This window comes from Erithacus rubecula (genome assembly GCF_903797595.1).
Source record: "Erithacus rubecula genome assembly, chromosome: 2".
In the NCBI taxonomy this organism is placed as follows: Eukaryota; Metazoa; Chordata; class Aves; order Passeriformes; family Muscicapidae; genus Erithacus; species Erithacus rubecula.
Window position 1 is genome coordinate 43,004,601 of NC_136685.1, and position 21,883 is coordinate 43,026,483.

The 21,883-nt window shown below is 38.1% G+C and overlaps 1 protein-coding gene across 2 annotated transcripts in view; it reads left to right on the forward strand.

Moving 5' to 3' along the window:
- The first annotated feature begins 5,022 nt into the window (after nucleotides 1–5,022).
- The window catches only part of AFG1L (AFG1 like ATPase), a 63,537-nt gene continuing 46,676 nt past the window's right edge, over nucleotides 5,023–21,883 (forward strand). Inside the window, exons 1-5 of one of the 2 annotated variants that reach the window (XM_079298754.1) lie at nucleotides 5,023–5,155; nucleotides 11,288–11,511; nucleotides 18,960–19,011; nucleotides 19,610–19,711; nucleotides 20,989–21,119. In XM_079298754.1, the coding sequence (XP_079154880.1) occupies nucleotides 5,068–5,155; nucleotides 11,288–11,511; nucleotides 18,960–19,011; nucleotides 19,610–19,711; nucleotides 20,989–21,119 (597 nt within the window). In that variant the 5' untranslated portion in view covers nucleotides 5,023–5,067. Of the gene's footprint in view, nucleotides 5,261–11,287; nucleotides 11,512–18,959; nucleotides 19,012–19,609; nucleotides 19,712–20,988; nucleotides 21,120–21,883 lie in introns of both variants that reach the window. The other variant, XM_079298753.1, reaches the window with a different exon arrangement.

Sequence of the window (21,883 nt, forward strand, 5' to 3'; positions counted from 1 at the left end):
TAAAGAATTTGTTCTCATGCTGGGTAGATACTAAGGGTGAGGCTTAAGTGAATGTTTTTCTCACAGCATAGCATCTCAGTAGCACTATTCTGCTTTTCCTATCAGGCAGGACTGGTGCTAGAGCCTTGTGGAGGCTACAGGGACTGACTGTTTTAGTACCCACTTGCCAACAGCATTGGTATATAGAGGGGTTGCAGTCATTGGATGAGGTGTCCCATCTCTGTTTTCCCACTGAAGTCAAATACAACCCCTCTGAGCTAGGAGACAATGGGGAAGATGCCCATCTTCATGACTTGTGCCCCCTTTACATCAAGAGAAAGCATAAATGCCAACTGTCTAATGAGGCAAGGAGAAAGAATGAAGGAAGGTGAAAGCAGGGTCCTGTGAGCCTCTTGGTTTCCTTCCAATCCTCAGAAAATGCATTTGTTTACTTTGAATCATGTTTCAATTTTTTTTTTTTTTTTATCATGAGACTAGAGCTATGCTATATGTAGTTGTTCTTCATGATAGAAAGGTTCTTTTCTCAGCATGAAGGTGAGCATAAACCCAGGAAATAAAGTTTCAATTCTGTTTCTGACATGGTCTTTGGGCAAAATTTCAAATCTGGGCAGAGAGGTCAACTGTGTTTATAGGTTCAGAGATCAGATCAAGCTTTAGAATTGGACTCAGTAATCCTTCTGGGTCCCTTCCCAGTCGGCATATTCTGTCATATGAAGGTGACAGAATCACATTCATATGTGATTTCATATCAGTGAAAATCCTAGTGAACCTAAATTCTTTAACAATCAGGTTCTCAATGATTTGTTATTACACCTTGTTTATTAAACTACGACATAAAGATTTTCTGGCATAACTTCAAGTGGCAAAATGAATAATAGAGTCTCTCAGCATGGACCCATAGAAGCAGTATTAATCCGTGATTACTTCTGGAATTTTGGGTAGTAATACTTCTACAGTAATTTTTTGTTTCTTTCTTTGTTTTTTTTTTTTTTTTTTTAAAAGAAAGAGTCACATTTAACAGGAAAGGAAACCAAATCTCTCCACTATCCAGTTAGGACTCGCCAGCCTTTCTGACAAGTGTCCAGGTTAGCACATTTTAGACAGCATTGGCATATTTTGTCAGAACTTGTGGGGAATGCTGACTCAGGATAAGGCAAAACCCACAAGGCATTGAACTAATTGTGAAATGCCTTGTGTGGAAAAATGACTTCCTGATCCCTGCAGTAGCTGCCAGTACTTTGAAGCATGGTGTTTGAATGTCTGCATTGTGGTCCTGCCTGCAAGATAATTATATTAAGCTTCTAAATGTGTTTTGTAGTATCTACATTTGTATATACATCCATCTACTATGAACTCCTATTCTGAGGGATATTGAGTGCCTGTGTAGCTGAATACTGCAATGAATTTCTAACACATTGAGCTATTTGAGCTGACTGAGATGCAAACTGTAAACAGATAGTGAAAAGGGCTGTACATTCATAATTTTGGGAGCATTTTTGCTGCTTTATTAACCTGAGGCTTTATAAGCTGTGTAGACTTTTAACAGCGTATTTGAGTGTCTTAAAATAGATGAGGTTAATATCAAGTCTACCCCCGAGTGTTTTGACAGAATCCCAAGAAAGTGACTTTTGGTGTAAACTGTGTTGATGGAAACTACCCACAAAATCCATTTCCGTAAAGTAGGCTGAATGGTCAATTGTATATTAAAAGTGCCTTTGTGTTTGGGAACCAAAGATGTTTCCCATGGTGGGAATATCTTGGAGCCCTGCAGTCAGGTAAACCCAGCCCTCCTTCTGCAGAAACTCAGAATGGTTCTGGCAGAGACTCAAAGACTCTTGGACTCATCCATCCCCATAGGGTTCAGCACAGCCAAATTTCTAAAAGCAGTGCAGTTGTACCACTAGAGGCCGAGGAGACATCTGGGGAGGTTTGATTTTACCCCTCGTTTTCATTCCTGTTTCATTCCTGTTAAAGACCACCATTGGCTATCTGGCAGAGTAATAATGCAGCAGGGTTGAATAAGTGCCAATTTAATTTCCACACAGTTTTAATGCCACATTTTTTTAAGGTGGGCAAAGGCACAGGTACAGGAAACGAAGGGTAAAAATGTGCCACAGAATGGCTCTGTACGTGTTACAGGACATAAACCATGGTAGTCTACAGAAATGTATTTGAAAGTCCTGCTTGTTTAGGTTAACACCAAAACTTGTTTTTGTCAAGTGCTTACAGCCATAGGACAGTGAGTTCCTGGGATGTGCAATCCAGTGCATGGTGGCATTTCAGTTGGCTAGAGTATAGATAGCATTGCAGAGGATTTATTCCTTTAGGTAGAAGATGTCCGAATAGATCCAAAATTAGAAGTTTTTCTGCACTGCCTTGCATAGCAAGGTTAAGAAAAAAACAGTGTGAATTTAAATAAATCAGATGTTTTTGCTGAAGATTATACTATCATTTTCTCCAATTATTCTTGACATTTCACCCATTCATATTGTGATCTGAGTTAATAATGGAAGAAAACTCAGCTCTTGTTGCCTTGTTTATTCTTTGTTCTCAAGGAGATAAGCTGTTTATAAAGATAACTTATTTGTTATTTAAATCACTTTTACAGAATTTGTTTGTTTCCTTGTTTGAGTTTCTAAATATATTGCAACAATTGTGTTGCATCTTTGAGATGTCTATTCAATTCACTATGATTTGTACTGGAATTCATTTCTAAATGGGCACAGGTGTTGATAGCTATAATATGCTGGAATGAGTCAAAACCAATAAATGCCTGATAGAGGAAAGATGAAAGAAAATGCACCAAAAACAGCTCTTTTAGGATGTGATAAATAGGCACTTTAATTCACTACTTAATTAGATATACAGTGCTGACGATGTGCCTGGAGCAAGTACGTATTTTAAACAGCTGAACATGCTAGAGTGTAACTTCAATCACTGCTAATATTTTCAAGATCATAAACATTATTTTTAGAATTAGCAATACTATTCAGCATATAATCAACTTTTGTTCACAAGCTGTTCTACAGTTCCCTCAAGCAACATTTTCCAATACTTCAGTAAAAAAAAAGTTCATTGATAGGCTGTGAAAACTACTTGCTCACTTTCTGATGTTGCACAGAAATTTAATCCTAGAATGAGATATAGCAGTTCTGATGTTGCAAAACCAAAAGCCATGTTAAGCACTTCCTTCGTGTTTTACCAGGAATAGACACTTTGTAGACTATTTCTTGCGCAATGCACTCTGCAGGCAAGGTGTCCTGAAACCCTATCCTGACATTTGGGTGCATTTCTGTTGGGAATGACAGGCTGGCCAATGAGTGAGTGTTATGGTTAGTGATTCTTGAGTGCCAGTGCCCTTCCCTTGGAGTGCAGGAGTTTTGCTTTGTAAGTTTCTATCAAAAGAACTTTGTAGTTGCAGTGGAGGTGCTTGAAATGAGGCAGTCAGGTACCTGGCAAAGGAGAAAGGTGGTCAGCATTCTCCTGAGTTCTCAGGAATCCCATGTAGGTATTTGAACTTATACCAAAGATAAGGTCTACTGTATGCTAATCAGACACTGAGACTAAATCAGCCTCTAGGGTTTGAATTAACTCCAGAGAAATCTGCTTTTATGTCAATATGTTGCATTTTAAATATATGTCCATAGGCATAAAAATTATACTGGTAGACATAAAATCGATACTGCTCACGTGCAGATAGGTTGTAACTCTGGACAGGGATATTTGCCCTTAATATTTTACAGATATCTGTCATTAGTGTTTTATGGTTCACATTTTTAGGGAAAAAAAAAACAAATAGCACAAGATAGAAATTATCAGCAAATTCAAATTCAGTTGCCAAAACTCCCTGATGACAGCTGTGGCACATGGTGCAGCACAATTCAAATTACAGACTCACAGAATAGTTAGGGTTGGAAGGGACATCCGGAGGTCATCTAGTCCATGGCAACATCACCTAGAGCACATTCAGGTGGGTTTTGAAAGTCTCCAGAGAGGGAGAGCCCATGACCTTGCTGGGGAGCCTGTTCCAGTGCTCTGCCACCATCAGTGTAGGGAAGCTCTTCCTTGTGTTGAGGTGGACGAGGAAGCTGTTTGGAAGCTGGAGTGCATGGGTAGGGCAGTAAGGTGTGTGCAGCTCCAGGTGAGTCTGGAAAGTGGATTTGTACCCAGTGGCTGAAGTGGCTGTGCAGGGACTGTGGCCCTGGGGCAGGCAGGCAGGTGGGCTCCTCAGGGGCTCCCCCACTGCCTGCAGCACAGTTTGGGGGGAAAAGAGAGGGGGAAGGAGCCAGGGACCTGCAAAGGAGCTGAGGTTGCTGGTTGACAGTGGCTCAACATGAGCCAGTTGTGCCTAGGTGGCCAAGAAGGACACTGGCATGCTGGCTTGGATCAGCAATAGTATGGCCAGCAGGACCAGGGCAGGGATTGTCTCCTTTTACTCAGCAATGGTGATGCTGCATCTCAAATCCTGTGTTCAGTTCTGGGCCCCTCACTACAAGCAGGACATTGAAGGGCTGGAGTGAGTCCAGAGGAGGGCAATGAAGCTGGTCTGGAGCACCAGTTCTGAGAGGAGCAGCTGAAGGAGCTGGGGGTGTTTAGCCTGGATCAAAGGAGGTTCAGGGCTCACCTTATTGCTCTCTGTAACTGCGTGAAAGGGATTTTAGCCAGGTCAGGGTTGGCCTCTTCTCCCATGCAACCAGTGACACGATGAGAAGACGCAGCCTCAAGCTGCGCCAGGAGAGGCTTAGGTTGGATAGGAGGAGGAATTTCTCCACAGAAAGGGTGATTAGACATTGAAATGTGCTGTCCAGGGAGGTGGTGGACTCACCGTCCCTGGAGGTTTTTAAGAAAGACGACATGGCACTTAGTGCCATAGTTTAGTCGACACTGTGGTGTTAGGTCATAGGTTGGACCCGATAATCTCAGAGGGTTTTTCTAATCTAATCGACCCTGTAATTCCGTGACTCAGGCGGGAGCGGTTCGCCCAGCAGCGGCCGCGCCCGGGCTCCCCACAGCCCGCGGGACTCCATTTCCCAGCGCGCCCCGCGCCCTCGCCGCCGCGCTGGGAAGATGGCAGCCCTTGTGTCGCCCTTGGCTACTGCGCGCTGCCTGCTGCGGGCTCTGGGGTGCCGCGCCCGCCTGCTCCTGCCGCACAGAGGTCAGTGCCGCCGCCGCGGCTCTCCGGGGCTCGTCAGGCCCGGGCGGGCGGCAGGCTGCCGGGGCGCCGCGCAGGAAGGGCACCGAGGAGCGGTCGCAGGAGCCGGTGCGTGCCTCCCCTCCCCGCCGTGCCGCGGGTCTGTGCCCGGCGGAGGGGAGGCGGGTGGCGGTGCCGGGCGGGGCACGCGGCAGCCGCCGGGACACGCACGGGCCCCGCCGCTCTGCCAGGACCTGCCGCTGCCCTCGCGTTCCCCGGCCTGGGCTTGTCCGCGACCCGGCCCCGGAGGGGACCCGCCTGCCGAGGCGGCGCCGGGAGTCGGCCCCGGTCCCCGTGGGGACCCGCCACGGGAGCCCGTGGCTTCCCGGTTTAGTGATGCCGCTTTCCCCGTGGGAAATAGAGCCTCGGTGCGCTGCCGGGTTGGAGCCTTGCGGCTGCACCGGGCGCTCGGTTCAACGCTTTGGCCGCGCTCAGGGACTGTTCCCCTCAAGGACCCTCCGGTGCATAGCGAACCACAGCTGTGCTCCGAATTCGCCGCTTGCTCTGAAAGTCTCTTCAGCGCAAACATTTATGGGGTTTTCTTAACTTGAGACTTAGGTTGAGAGCAGAGGTCTTTTTTCTTTAGTGAGAGCTCTTCGTCCTCTGCCAGTCTGGCCAAAGTGAGAATTCAGGTGGTGATGGGTGGGTCCCAGGATTGATAAGTGTTCACATCCACACATTATAGATGTGATAGTAGAGTATTTGTACATCCCAAGAGAAATAGACAAGCTCTGCTGGTAGTACTGTAGTTACATGTGTTTTATTTGATACTGTCTAACACTTGGACTCTATGTAGGTTGTTTTTTATAACCAACATTCTAGAATTTAGAAAAAGTTGTCGGAGCAATCCGGTGGCTTTAGGCAGTTTGCCAGCTTCAGTGTTAAAGGGAAGGTAGTCCTTGCATGTGTTGTTTGAGGACATCAGACTGCAGGGATGGACTGCCATTCATGGAATCAATTAATAATCTTGATTTTACAATCACTGGTTTATAGTATTTTCTTTGTTTTTATTATTTACCTTGCACAGTTTTGTACCTTTTCCTAGATTAAGGGAAAGCATGAAAAATATGATTCACTGATATGCTTCTCTTGTCTTTCCCTATTTTCATCTATGGGTCAGGTTGTTAAACAGAGTGTGAATGGAAAAAATACAAGTAATCTTCTAGCAGAATAATGTATCAGGCATGTATGCAAAAAATAAAATTCTAGTTCCAACTCATGTTTCTCTAGAAGATGAAATACTGTTTCATATGCTGCCCAAATGAATAGCCGTGAGTGATTCATCTAAGGTCATATTGTGAGACAAAAATGCAAATCCCTGTCCTTATGTTTTAGCTGCAAGCTGCTTCTTCTGGTTTGAGCTACTAATTTCAGCAAGTGTGGGGCTTTTATGATTTTTACATGATATTGGCCTAACATCTTCAATTCATGCAGAAAACTTAGTGTGTGTATGCCCCCTCTCCTCCAAATTAGTTGGTTGTATTTTGATTTTTTTAAGTTTTCTGTTAAGCACTGGAAAGTAAATAATTTTTTCAAATCACCTCCACTTACATTCTTGTCATTAATCATAGTGCAATTATTTTGAAAGGAGCATTTGTTTATTATGGGACTGTAAACATATTTTTAGCTTTATACCTTGCACATGATCTCTTTCCCAAGAAGCTTACATGACAAGTCTTTGTTCTTCTGCAAGTTTATGCAAGTGCTTAACTTTACCATATGTGTTTAATTTATCCAAATCATTGTACATCATGGGGCAATTTACCTGTTTGAGACTGATTCTGCAAAGCTTGCATATATATTTAATAAAAGATGAGACAAGAGGACATTATTATTGTTTACAGGTGCTAGCATGAAAAAAATCCTTTCTGATTTTCTGCTACCTTTGCTCCTATTTTCACACAGGAAAATAACCTTTGGAGCTACAAGACTGTACCATTGTCCTTCCTCCTCAGTGTGGTGTCATCTAAGAAGGGAAGATTTTGCAGAAGTTCTGTTACCAGTTTAATCTTGAGATTAGGATGGTCTCTGATACCACCATCTGCCTCTTGATGAAAGTGCCTTCTGACTTCCAAGTCCTCTCTTTCTGTCGTGCCAGTTGTGTTTCATAGGCAGTTTTCACAGCTTTACAGTAAGAGTTTCAAGGTTTGAAGCAGTTTGGCTTCATTGTGACCCAATCTAATATTCTGAACTTCAGCTTGGATTACTGAAACCATGAGAGTTTTTAAATGCTGGTTTCTATTAATATTTTTTTCCTCTCTCCACACAAATCCCAGGGTTCTTGAAAAGCTCTCAAGGCAGGTTGCACTGGCAGAGCAGTAATGAAACAGATGTGATCCTTGCATTAAGAGCAATTTAGTAGAATCCATTCCAACTTCTGGATCATGACTGTCAGCAAAGGTGGCGCTTGGGTGTTTTTTGGGGTACTTAATTTTGGTGTGGTTGTAACCTACATGAGTTTGATGTAGATGCAGTTCTCATACAACTCTTGGTTGGAAATATTCTTTATTTTTAAGACAAACAGCAATTAACCATTACAGTAAAGAAGGAAGGGGAAAGTGTTAATTCTCTACCTTGTACCTTGGTTTCCCTTCTGTGCTCAACCTCTTGGCTGCTGTCAGGAACAGTTTTGATATGCCACGGCTCAATTTCCATTTCAGTTTTTCTTCTTCATAAATAACTCCAGTGCTTGCCTCAGAAGTGACTGTTGCTTTTACAAGCTGTGTCGTTGAAACTCACATGCCTTTTTCTTTTCATCTCAGATACCAGTTCTAAGTAGCAGTAGAAAAACTCAACAACACACCGATCAGTTTTCCAATTTGCTGTTTTCTTCCAGAGCAGAAAGTCCCTGAAGTTAAGAACACTTTTTATATTTTTATGTAGGCATTAGTTATCTTTGCAGTGGTAAGTTAATGTCAGTTTACTGAACTTAAGTCCTCCGCTTGAAAGAAATTTTTTTATAATTCCACATTGGCATTTTTTAAAATAAGTTTTCTTTGCCTTGTTGAGATTTTCCCCTCCGATTTCTTTATTTTTTTGGGTGTATCACGGTAGGTCTTCACTGCAGCTGTATCTGTGATCCTTATATGTGTAAGGAGAAAGGCAAATACAAAGACCTAACTATATGGTATGGAATAAAGTGAGATTATGCTTACATATGTATGTTCTGAGAACAGGAATTTAGGAAAAAGTTGCACCTTGGTGTCAAATCTAAAGAAGTAGGGAATGTCAGGTTAAATGTGGCAACATCCAACACTGTCCTGAACCCTGAAGGTGGGAAAGGTAGGTTATGGATAACCATATGTCTAGTTTTACACTGTTCTATGTAAAAACTAAGTGAACAGTGAATTGATGTTGTGCTTTTCATAGTTGTATCTAGGACACTGGTATAGGGGATGCTTTTTCTGTGTGTGACACTTGAAGACTTCAGAAGGGAACTAATAAAAGTTGAGTTGCAGTTTCTGTAATACAAAGATTAGATAATGAAACAAAGATTAAATAATTAGATAAGGAATAAATGAAAATCCCTATTTTGCAATGTGGAGAAGAGGGCTGTAGGACTACAGTTAGTGCACTGAATCATAGATGATTCCAATAGTTCAGTGATAGATTTTTGCAATCTGTTCTACAAAATGCAGGTTAGAATGAAGGGTGTGCATTTTTTTCTGTCTCTTAGAATATTTTATCACTTGTATATCTACCTTCTGTTGACTTATTTCTAAAACCCCCACATGCTCTTCAGTAGTGTCTACTTTTTTTCTGCTGCTACAGGTGTGAGTTTATGACTTAACCAGTTACTGGGTGTCTCCTGGTAGTGCACTATAGTGTACTCCCATCATATTTCAGTCCCAGTGTTCAGTATTATTTTAGGAGAGCAGTGAGTGATTTGTGCCAGGACACCCTCTGTGGTGATTTGGGCAGTATCTCCATCTCTGTCACGTGTTTGAATGACAGAGTATTTTCTGCTGCTCCCAGGATGGTTAGCTGTGAGTACATGTAATCTGAGACAAACCTCATGCTTCTGAGCAGTCCTACTGGTGTGCTTTGTCCATGGCCAGGAAGGTCATGAGCCACAAACCCTTACTCCTAAATCAGCTTATTTTTATTTTCTTTGATCCTGTGGTTAGCAATAGGAACTTGAGAATTTACAGGTATGAGGGGGCACACTGGAGCTCTTGGGACCATCAACTTCTATGTATTGCAAAGGCATAGATACTTCAGAGGTGAGGATCACAGGACTGAGCTTGACTTTTTGGAAGTGGAATAATGAAAAGCAAGATGAAAAAAATTTGAGAGCATCTGAGGAAGCTGGTCTAGTGGAAGGTGTCCCTGCCCACAGCAGGAGCATTGGATCTCAATGACACTTCAGTTCCCTTCCAGCCCAAGCCATTCTATAATTCTATAAAAGTGATCTTTGCCTTTCCCCTTCCCTTCAGAGGTAGGTTGTGCTGACCTGTTCCTGACAGATTTTCATCAAACTTATTTTTAAAATTCACCCCACACTGTTGGAAGTTTTACAGCTTCTAGACTATTAATCTATTTCACTACCTTAATTACAGTTATTAAGTTATCTGTATAAATACCATTTCCTTTCATTTTTCTCAGTACCCTGTGTGTATCTGGAGACAGCTATATCTTCTCTACTGGTTTTACTCACATTTTTGCAATAACAGACTTTGAACCCAACTTTCTTTATGTGATCTCTTTAGATAGGGATGAGCTAATTACACTTGATTCAAAGCAGCAACTCAGTTCCTCCAGGAACAAGAGAATTTGGTGCAATTATTTGCTGCAGATACAGTGACTGTCTTTTTATGGAGAATCTGTTACTTGCAATAAATAAATGTAACTTGGTCTAGTAATTCAGTTTTATCATTTTCTAATATTCTATCTTTCTTATAACTATTTAAAACTAATTTTTTGGTTTTTTATGGCATCTTTGTGGGTTGTGACTCATATTTTAAAAAATAGTCCTTTAAATCTCCATTAACTCTCCCATTTGGTTCATATTTCTAATAACATATGATGTGAAAATTGAAGTGTCTTCCAGGGCAGATTAAATAGAGCGAGGGTTTTTCCCCATTTGTATTTATATTGGTGTACTTGTGTTTATTTTATTTTAGTTTATTTTTTCCTCTGATAATGTTATGATATTGTCTCACTGTCATTTTGTGATCCAGTGTAGGTGTTGGATCCTTTTTTGCAGAGGTATCCTGTAGCTGCTCATTCCCCATCTCCTGAGTTAGTTGTTCTTTCTAAATAACATGCTTTATCCCTGTTGAATTGCATCCTATTTGTATTAGATTATTTGTTCAGTTTGCCAGAATTTACTTGCCTTCCAGAGTGTCTCCTGTCCTGTCCTTATTTTCTGTTATTTGTTTTCCCAGTCCATGTACTTTATTTTGCCATGTACAGCATGGATGGAAATTCAGGGTTGCACCAAGATGAGATCCTGAACCCTTTGTGAAACTCTACTGTGATATACAACTAGTTTAACTGTAGTATATTTTTTTAAATTTATTTAATTTTTTATGTGTTGTTTCTGACAGTATTCCTACCCGGTCTTGTCCCTGTCTCTTCCAGGCAGAAGATAATGCCCAGATCAGATCTGTGGCATTGCAGAGCTTCACAGCTGCTGCCTTGCTTATTGTGATGTTTGAGTCCCTTTAGGCTTCCTTACAGAACTCCTGGTTTGGTCTCTCATTTGTTGACTTTTAAATATTTTCTGAAGTTTTACGTAATGGATTATCTATTTAGAGAAATGCACTTTGGAATTTTTAAATGGTTTTACCCCAATTTGGGAAAAAAAAAAGGTCTAAACTTCCCTTGCAACAGCTCATCCAAATCTTACCAACTATCTAGCTGGACTTCTTAGAATGTGTGTTTGTTAATAAAATAAAGGAATGTTAAAACATACTACTAGAGTAAAGTTAGAAATTGAGTTAAAGAAAAATGAAGGGGTATATATAGGGATATATAACAGTGGTTATATAGATGTGTATATATGTCTTTCTGTAAACTGTTAGGAATATGTGTTGTTTATAAGAAAATGCTTTTAAAAACTGCTCTATTAATTAGCTACTTTTGTTTTTACAGCCTACACAGCTCAGGCAGATGAGAAGACAGGCCCTGGTACCCCTACGGATGCTCATGCTAGAGCCTTACTGGTTTGCAATGGACCTTTAGAACATTATGAATTTTTGATTAAGCACAAAGAGCTGAAGAATGATGAGCAACAAAGAAGAGTTGTGCAACACCTGCAGAAATTGCATGAGAGCCTTAAAGGCTACAGCATTAATTCAAAAAATGTTCTTTCAAAGGTGAGATTTATAATGACAAAAGTATTTTTTGCATTTATATTTGCCCATAAGAATGTGCTTAAAATGCTTAAATTTCTGTCAAGAGCACAAATATTATTTTTGCAAATGCGTCTTTCCAGGTAGATCAGTCTTCATGTTTCAATCTCTCTTCTTTCTTTTTTGGTTTGTAAAAGCCAGAGGCACTCCAGAAGTAACCAAATTAAATACTATTGAAGTAATTCTGTAAGAAAATCTGATAATGGCTTTAGTTATGTCCACTGCCTACCTTTCCAAAAACATCATTTGGCTGTAGGAGAGAGGGGCCTAAACCAGGTTTTAATTCTCAAGCACCTGTATTATACTCATGTGTTTGGATTACATAAACTGAACACTGATGTCTTGTGTTGCAACAGATATTGCACATTATATTTCCACATCATAATGTGTACCAGCCATTACTGTTAAAGACAATTCTTCTCCATGTTGCTAGGTTCCAGGTGAGTTAAGGAAAGAAGGCCTAGATATAATCTGCACCCTTGATGTGGTTTTTGGGGGCTTTTCAAAGGATTTACAAAAGTTTAGATATATCCCTGTTGCACATTCCCTTAACAATCATAGTGCTGTTAGCCTGCTGTTGCATCTCTGTAACTTTTCTCTGAAGCTCTTGATGCAATGTTTTCTAAACTCTCTTTTGACAGTACTTTCACTTTCTTGTACTTTCACTTTTCAGTACTTTCTTGTTTTCATGCTGTTATTCTCAGATTGCTTCTCTGGTGGCCTTGCACCTGCAAATATTGATAGCACTGGTATGGCACATTCTCATGGGAAGCAGCTAGAACTGGTGTGGGAATTCCCTCTTCAGCTTTCCTTGCCTCTTGTTTTGTAGATCTGAGTTTATATCCCAGAAAACCAAATATAGCGCCCAGCAAAGCACATAAGACATTTAATTCCTGGCTAAATATTGGGCAGTCATGGATGTGCACAAAAGTTGAATGCCCAGTGAATGTGCACCTAATAACATATTCCACTCAGCACAGTTGTAAGCTGTGGTCAGAGGAAACAACTAGAGTGAGGTGTTTGACTAAGTCTCATGATAAAAGTATAGTGCTGGGGGAAAAGCAAAAATACTCATTGCTGTTTGTGCTTTTCCTGCCTGCACTGGAGAAACCTCCCTGTCCCTGGGAAGAGGAAAACTTCAGTGTTTTCCCCAGCTACACTCTGAGTGGTTTTAGTTTGATTTCTCTCCTTCTCTTGCACCACTTCTGGTTTGGTTGTTTTTTGTTGGGTTTTTTTTTTTTTTTTTTTGGGGGGGGGGAAGAGGGTTGGTTTTTTTTGGTTTTTTTTGGGAGGGGAGGGGGGGTTTGTTTTTCATCAGGAGTAACTTTAGCATTTATGGTCAATAAATGTCCTTTGCAGTCCTTGCTAACAAATCTCCATGTCAGCCTTTTTAAGCATTCATTACACAACACTCTTCATCTCGTGGGCATAAATCTAAATATTCTACTCTGTTAAACTTGTTACCTAACCATACCAGATTGTTCTCTTACCTGGAACAAATACTGTCTTTTGTTTGCAGAGCAAGACTAAATGATGTAGCATGAGATCAGGGAGCCAAAGCCTAGAGGCCTGAAGTGCCTTTAAATGGTATGCTCTCCTCTGGCCTTTAGGCTCCAAATAATAATAACAAATTAACCATTGTAAGGCTCATGTGATGGGTATTAGCTTTAAGGTGTGAAAAAGTAGAGAAGAGAACAAGTGTAACACCTGTAAATGGGGCTGTTTCAAACATGCAAGAGTAGCAGGGTGTAGAGCATTGGGGAATACACCTGCCTATCTGCTTGCAACATCCCCTGAATGCTGTAAATTCAGATGTGTAGCTGGAGAACACAGAATTTATTAATTTTAATTTTTCAGAAAAAAAATGTATGATAAAGGCATTGGCCTTACTGTCAAACCTGAGGATCAGTAGACTAGAGTGTTTTGATCTTTTCTGGCAAGATGTTTTGGACATTTGGATATTAAGTTGTAAAAGCCCTGCCCTGGAGAATAATTTTGAGAGTTGACTTGTGTTAACTGGAGTGCTCCAAATCATAGTTAGTTGTTAGAGCAGGTGTCATGGTTTTGTAAATCAAGTATTATGTGGGTTTGTTATTTACTGATTCTTTGATTGGGAAGTGTGAATAGGGAAGAAAGCTTGTATTACAGAGAACAAATACCAACCTTACTCTATTTAGTAAGTATGATGCTGCTATGTAATTGAGCTAATTGCAGTAAAGCCAGACTGACCCTTTCTTCCTTAAAATGCCATTTTTTACTTGAGAATGTGTTTTTTCACTACTTCCTTTAAAGCATTCTACTTCTTCATTTAACATTTGTTTAATTTTAAGCCAACTTTTAAAAATTGCTGTATGGCTCACCGATGGAACTGATGAGTCAGTGAGACATAGCTGCAGAGGTGTTGTTGCAGTTTGAGGTTTTTCTTCTGGGGTTTGATTTTTCTATGGAAATCTTAAGATTGGCAACCAGGCTGGGCACTATAGTGCCGTGCATACATCAAAACCCCAGAAAAGGAGAGCAGTGACTTTTGCAATAAATCTGTCAAAATTTGCTAGCTTGTGTAATTAAATGAAATCATGACTCAGGGAGAAGAAGTCACAACAGCTTTGTTCCTCTTCTGCTGTCTTTGAAGGAGCAATTTGCCAGTTCAAACAGAGCTCCTTATGAGATAAAATGAAGCCAAACAGATGATAGTTTAAATTCTAGTGGAGGCCAGGTTTTGCTTCAGCATTCCCCAGAATAAGTCACAAATGTGACTAGGTAGTTGTTAAAACCACAGGCTTATCATATGTTTGCATCTGTTGAGCAGTTTCCTGAGTAAGCAAAGTACTTGGTTTTCTGTTATGGACTTCCAGTGTAGCAATGCTGCTGCAGACTGGGTTCAGTTGGAGCTAAGGTTTTTCATGCCAAGAAGAGCTGGTGCTGAGTACTGCTGTCTGGAGTTGGCCTGGGTTGAATAGGATTTGTGCAGGATTATGGGTGGAATTCATTCGTATGACCAATAGAAGGCATCTCCAGGAAATACTAATGATAAAGGTAAATCCTGTATTTGTGAATAGCTCGTTGGCATTCTCCTCTCATGGAGGCCAGGTACTTTGTAACTTTGTAACTATTGTCAGGTTTTTGTGATAAAACCATTGGATTTCCTTTCTGTTTTGAACTGAGTGAGTTTAAATAGAAATGAAACAATTTGATGTATTTTAAATTAATTAAAGATACATTTTGAAAAAATAAAATACTCTATCAGTTATACTTAGTATTTTATAGGTTGGCTTCTTGCTTTTTCAGGAGGTTTCTAGCAACTTGAATAGCCTACTTTTAGTATAAAATCTCCTGTATTGAGAAGAAATTAATCAACTGGCAGCTTTTTTCAAAATAGAAAACATAGTGGTGCTTGGCATTTCAAGTGTGCTCATTTTTCCTGGCTCTGTCATTGAAGAGAATGTGGTTGAGAGGTTGCAGTGAAGGAAAAGAGGCCGTGGAAGAGGAGCCTCTCTCTACTAGCCTATTCTGTAGTCTGATAGTCCTTATTTTACTGCCTGATTTCTTCTGTGATAAAATTGCCAAAGCCTCTTCCAAAGTACCAGAAACTATGCCAGAAATAGAAACTTTTAGTTCTGAACTGTTACAAGAATGTTCTGCTTTGGTTTTAGCTTTGTTCTGCTTTTGTCACTTTTTCTCTAAATAGTTTTATTCACTACAATATGGCAAAAGTAGGATTGGGGAGCAAATATTTATATCAGATACAATAGAGGCCTTTCAGCATTTTTTTATCCAGAACACTTGTGTTACCTCAAAGGCCAAACCTTTCTGAAATGAGTAGTCTGGGGCACACACACACACAGACACACCAGACACCAGCCATTTTCTTCATGGTAATAAAACTATTTTGTTGTGATGTAGGTTTTTTGGGGCATCAGCTTAGAATGAATCTCAGGGGAAAAAACAATTAGTCTTGCTGCCAGCCAAGTAGGCTTCTGTTTTTCAAAATTACTCCTCAAATTTGAACAAGGACTTTGATCTTCAACTTGGTGAAAGCATGGCCTTGTGTGTTGAGATATTTTGAGGTCCTCTGAATTGAAGTTCAAGGCTGTAAGAGTTTGCATAGACATTTCAGATCTCCAGCTTTTCAAAATAATACCAATTGGGACATCTTAAGAGTTGTTGAGTTGCTGTACTAATGACTTGAAATAAGCTCAACTATAAGTGAGGTCATGTTTTGAAAAGAGGTATGAACAATAGTAAACACCATTCAAGACCTTGAAAATGTCTTCAGCTACAACAGCAGCCAAAAAGAAGCCTGAAAGAGTGGGAGAAAGAGGCAATTTTGTTAGCGTTTTAAAAAAAAAATCTGTTGTTGGGAGACTTGTCTCTTGAATTTTGCATATTTTAATTAACCATCATACTATTGACATGCACTTGCACTTAAAAGTTTTACCAGTCAGGGTGTAAATACTCTCAGGAAATGAGTTGCTTGCTTCTGGTGTCTGAGCAGGGAAGAAGGTGGGAAGAAGTTGCATGTTACTAAAGATATTCTTCCCTTCAAACTCAAATTTTGTGTATCACTTATTATCTTTTAAATATTAAGTTTAACATCTTTAAATCTTAACATTGTTGCCAAAGAAAACATATTATCAACAAATTAAACACTATTATGCTGAGACCCCAAATGTACCTCAGGATAATATAGAAATGAGCAAGGAGAAGTCATTAATTTAGTTTGTCTTCCTATATTTCCTACTTTTCTCCTTTTCCTGCCTGAAATAAAGTAGACTGGGCTTATTTTAGGGTGACTGGAGGATCTTCTGCATTAGATCTCCCCCTTCCTTCTTGTAGAATGTATGCTTGCATAGAACCAAGATCAGTCTTCTGCCTTCTTTGCCCCCACATACCATGGATTGACTGCTTGCTGTGATTTAAAGTGAATCAAGAACGTTAATGGGATTTTATCGACAATCCAAGGGAAATTTCCCTTTTTCTTAGATGACTTCCAGACTTCAGAAGATGCATTAAAATAATTAAACAAACAAAAAAATCCATGTTATGATAATGCAAAATATCTTGAGATTGGTAGGATGTCTTGAGTTTTCAGTATTAAAAAAAAATCTGCTGATGAAGTTTTACTTTTTTGAAATAAATGTGTGTTAAGAAAAAAAACAAACCAAGATGACCAAAGAATATAAAAACAAATTCTTAGAGTTGTACAATATCTGACAGGAATGAGGAAGTCATTATCCTAAAGCTGCCAATAATGTGATGTTTAGAAGTATATGCAAAATACTTCCTACAAACTTCTTTAATTGCTGAAACAGGACAAGAGGCTTCCTAACATTTGATTTGTTTTTAGAGATGATAGGCTTCAGCAAATATGTTTGGATCTGCCATAGCATCCATCCTTTCCAGCAATCAGTTATTGCTCAAAATTTGCTGTCTTCAAAGGGGGAAACTAATTTCATTTTCTAGATGAACTTTAATGGAACCCAAAGCATTATATTTGTTTCCTTTAGTCAAAACAAAAGTTCCTTTTTTCTATCATATGTTATCTGGAAATAAGTATGCCTAAAGAGACAAATATTAAGATAGGTAAATGTAATTAAGAAAAGCTTTATAATGAAAATATTGGTATGAAAATGTAGGCATTATTATTTGTTCTGGTTGTATAATCTTTGCAAAAACAGGTAAAGCTGTACTCTACACATTGTATTGTTTTTCTAGCTTTCTGTCACTTCTTGTGGAACTGCAAATCACATTAATACAGCATTCCTGTATAATAAATTGGATGTGATAGTCTTTTATATTGTTAAAATGATTGTTGGTAATAAATTATTTTGAAAATGTCTCATTTGGATTTTTGTCCGTTTCTCGTTTTCTCTTTTAAATTTGAGCATCAGTAGTTGTAATTGAATACAAGCTCTTAAAAACACTGAAAAATATTCAACAATTAAATTGTCTTACAATGCTTTCAAAGTACTAGCAAATAGTTGCAGCCTTGTCAATTAATGGAATAGTTTCCAAACATCTGAAACCCTTTCCAGCCATAGATTGATGATACAAATTTTTGATTACTCTATTAATAGAGATCTAAATTAAATCTAAAAGGACCTCTTGTGTAAGAGCTTGCATATTTTCTGAGTGAGCTGGTACTATAGAACTGAGATATTACCCTTCTACTTTTTGGTCATGCATTTTCTTTCATATTTAATTAGTGTTTTTTACAGACTCCTCTATTTCTTTAACATGGCACTGTATTTTGAAAAAGTGCTTTAGATTCAAGTTGTTTAGCAATTACTCAGCTCCAAATGAGACCACAGGGTTAAAATTTTAATTTTCCTCTGTGTTGGCTCAGGCCATAGAGCTCTAAAAGTGGAGCACTTTAAAATAAGTGAATACTGTTCTGCAGTGTTTTTTGTGGATGTCAATTCAGTTTTGTAGATTTGATTGAATTTTGTTAAGATCTCCAGGTTTTTAGAAACTGTTTCTTTTTTGAATTATACTTGTAATTTTTGAATTATACTGTGCACAGTACTGGGGGAAAGGGAAAAAGGACTATTTCAAATTGAAAATCTTAACATTACTGTAAGTTTTTCCATAAAAATATAAACTTTAGTAAAATGGATATTAGGTGTCATAATGTATGTCCTGAATAATATTAAGAAATTTAAAATTTTTAGCAGTATTCATTCCAGGTGAAAGTAACTTACTTGAAAAAATGGTTAATAAAAGTCATACTTTGAAAGTATATATTTATGTATTTATACATGTATTTATATACATGCATATGTATATAGATACATATTTTTAATGTTACTCCATTGATTTTAATTTTGTTTAAACCAGAGATGATTTTGCATTTAATATTCAAAGCTGTGAGAAATAGGATGTACAATGTTCATGGTCTTTGCAGTACTGATTTTCTGAGTCCTAAGTCTATTAGTTTATCTCTTTAGCAGATAATACCTGCTCTAATAGGTATTTAGTGTATTTTATGTATCTATGAATAGTAGAATACTGCTTTATATCCTTTTTTCCTAGGACTGTTTGCTTAAGTGGCTTAATGAGGGAAAGGATTTGTTTTCATGATGGTGGATTTGGAAACATTGAATAATTTTATGTGTTCTGATAAATAGGTACATGTGCTAGGGCTGGGGATGGGGATATTTTCACAATGATCTAAAAGATACCCCAAAACCCCAAATCCCAAGCCCTGCATGTGTGTTTTGCTTCTTATGCAGAATTTGCACAATCATGAGATTACTTAGGAATTCTGAGCTAATGATTTAGTCAAGGTTACACTTCACTACCTAGTACTACTGTTGAGATTAAGTGTAGATACTTTCTTACTTTATCACAGCTATGTGCTTGCTTTCATTTTACCCCATATCTGCATTTGCTCTTTTTCTCTTGACTTGCAGTTTTTTGCCAAAACCCAACCCCCAAAAGGGCTTTATGTCTATGGAGATGTTGGTAAGTTTCATTTGCATTCAATGGATTTTTTTCTAAATTCATGTCTATTCAAGTTCTGAAGTGTCTAAAAGCTTTATGTTTATGTAGCTTTATTGTTTTAATGAATTTTACAGAATCTAACATTATGATGTTATTTAATATAATTACACTCTGAATGCTGGAAGCTGTTTGATTGGACCACATTACTGTGTGTAGCTGTTTTCAGCATTACCCATTCACTAATATTTAAGAATGCAATTTAAGAATTTGGGAAGTAATTGTGGGAGAGAATTCATATATTCTAGTTGAAACAGTTCAGCATGAAAACACATTTGCTTTCCAAATTAAATACTAACATGTTTTATGGATGTGTGGGGAGTAATTTGTGCAACCTTTGGGCCATCTCTGTATTTTAAAACAGAGAAATAAAAATGTAGTTGTTCCAAATTTTTGAACAGAAAATGTAACTATTCCTCACGGCAGTCTGGTCTTGTAGGTACCCTATGGAAAATTAGTTTCATTAGGGCCAAGCTAACAATCATTACTGTAATCAGTAGATACTGCTCTTAAATTACTTTTAAAAATCCTGTTGAGTGTTTTTTATTGTTCTTATTTGAAGGCACAGGAAAGACAATGGTGATGGACATGTTCTATTCTCACTTAAAAGTAGAAAAGAAAAAGAGAGTCCATTTTCATGGCTTCATGTTGGATGTACACCAGAGTAAGTGCAGACACAGGTATTGACAAGAATTTTATAAAATACAGTATCTATTAAAAAGTCTGAAAAAGTCATATTAATCACTGTAATTTTATTTAAATATTTAAGCATAAAGAAAAGTAAAAAAAAAATTAGAAAAAAAGTTAAAGTATTTGAGCATGGTTTATCATACTAGCATAGATGCTAATTGCACATTATTTCTCAAGTATCTTTTCTGGAAGAAAAATATACCAACCTGGTTGTATATGTAACTCGAGTGTATTGGTTAGAATGAGATCCTTAACTAAATGTTTTCCAGGTACCAATTAGCTTACCTGAAACTGGAAGAAGGCAATTGCTAAAACCAAAAATGTAAAGGTTAAACTCAATCTGTGTTTTGCATAAGCAATAACTAAATCAGATATAAATGCCAAGGAGAATGGGAACTATTCTGGTTGACTAATTTATTCAAACTGTCAGTAATTTAGAGGAAAAAAAGTAATAGAAAGAGGTGCATCCTAAGTTGCAGGAACATTTTCTGATCTGCTGAATAAGGTGCTTTGTTTTGACAGGGGTGCTGTTCCAGATATTTTAAAAGTTGCTTCTGTTTTTAAATTTTAAGATTCTGTCAAACTGTTAACTATTGCTGTATTTTACAAGTGTTGTGACAGCTGCATTTTTCTTGGGAATCTTTTGCTGGTATAAATAACTCAAGCCACTTTTAGTGCCCACTTTTCTATCATTGCTGGGTCACTTGAGATTTTCTCAAGTCCATTTCTTGTCATTTATGCTAATCTTAACAAAGGTGGCTTCCTTCTGCAGGATCTTTTTTCCTGAATCTTTGTTTATATTCAGATACAATACAATACTCCATGAGTAAATTATGGATTTAATAATCTTACTTTGTGCCATTATCATCATCTTTACATGTTGAAGTATAAATGTGTTGCTACATCTGCTTTTTTAGCTAAATGCATTGTAAGAATAGCTTCAGTGCAAGATAAAACTGCAATTTGTATCAGTTTATAGAAGATAAAATATAAGTGCATAGCATTCAAGACATTTTTGACATTTGTTTTAAGTCTTTCTAAACAAAATAACCATCTCAAAATCTCAAAGTTTTTAACTGTTGTGTGGATGCAGTTGAAAAGTGCTTTACCCTCTTGAAACTGGATAAAGTTTGAAGCTTTCTTATTTTTACTGGACCAGTTTACTTTTTATTTGTTAGTTAAATAATTTTGTTCTTCCTATCTTAGAAAAAGAAATAAGAAATAATTTTCTTTTTTGTTTTATCATCTAAGGAATACATCGCCTTAAGCAGAATTTACCACAGAGAAAAGCAGGATTTATGGCCAAATCATATGACCCAATTGCACCTGTGGCAGAGGAAATAAGCCAAGAGGCTGCTCTCCTGTGTTTTGATGAATTTCAGGTAAGAAGTCATAGATCACTCCTCCAAGGGAAACTTCATAAAATTATTCCTGATTTTAAAATATGATACTTGTTGCTGCTCATATAGTATTTGAATTGCTGGCTAGTAGTGACCTGTAGAATTTAAAGCCTAGAGAAGTCACTTTACAGTTTTGAAGATGGTGGGGTTTGGAATTTTTTTCCATGGTAGGCAAGATGCAAGTCAGCAGCATAAGTCCATTTGCAGTGCTTTTGTTTGCCGGTCTGGCCACTGATCATACAAGGATTTGTCTAGAGGCTCATGAATACTTCAGAGCAGGGACCATCATCCTGTACAGAGTCTGTGCAGCACCATCTGATGCTTGCTTGGCATTGGTCTTTGCTTTTGTAGCTCATATAATGCAGCAAACACTCTCAATATGATTAAGGATTTTAAGAAACTCCTACTGAATTAAACATGAAAATTAAAAACAAGCATATAAAATGATCTTTGCCCAAGCTAACTTGATTATTTCATTTGTTTTACACAGCTTGTGAATATTAAGGGCATATCACAAACTTAAATGTAAAATTCTTTATAAAAATCTTGAATAAAAAAACTAGAGGTATTTGGCAGCTTTAAACAGCTGAGGGTTTTTTTTTTTTTTTCAATTCAGAGAGAAAATGCAAAGTAAGATAAGAACAGATATACTTTAGTTCTCAAATCAACAATAGTGAAATAATCTATTAGCTGTAAATTACTAGTTATGGTTTTAAATTGATACATTTCTGAAATGGATGGAACAG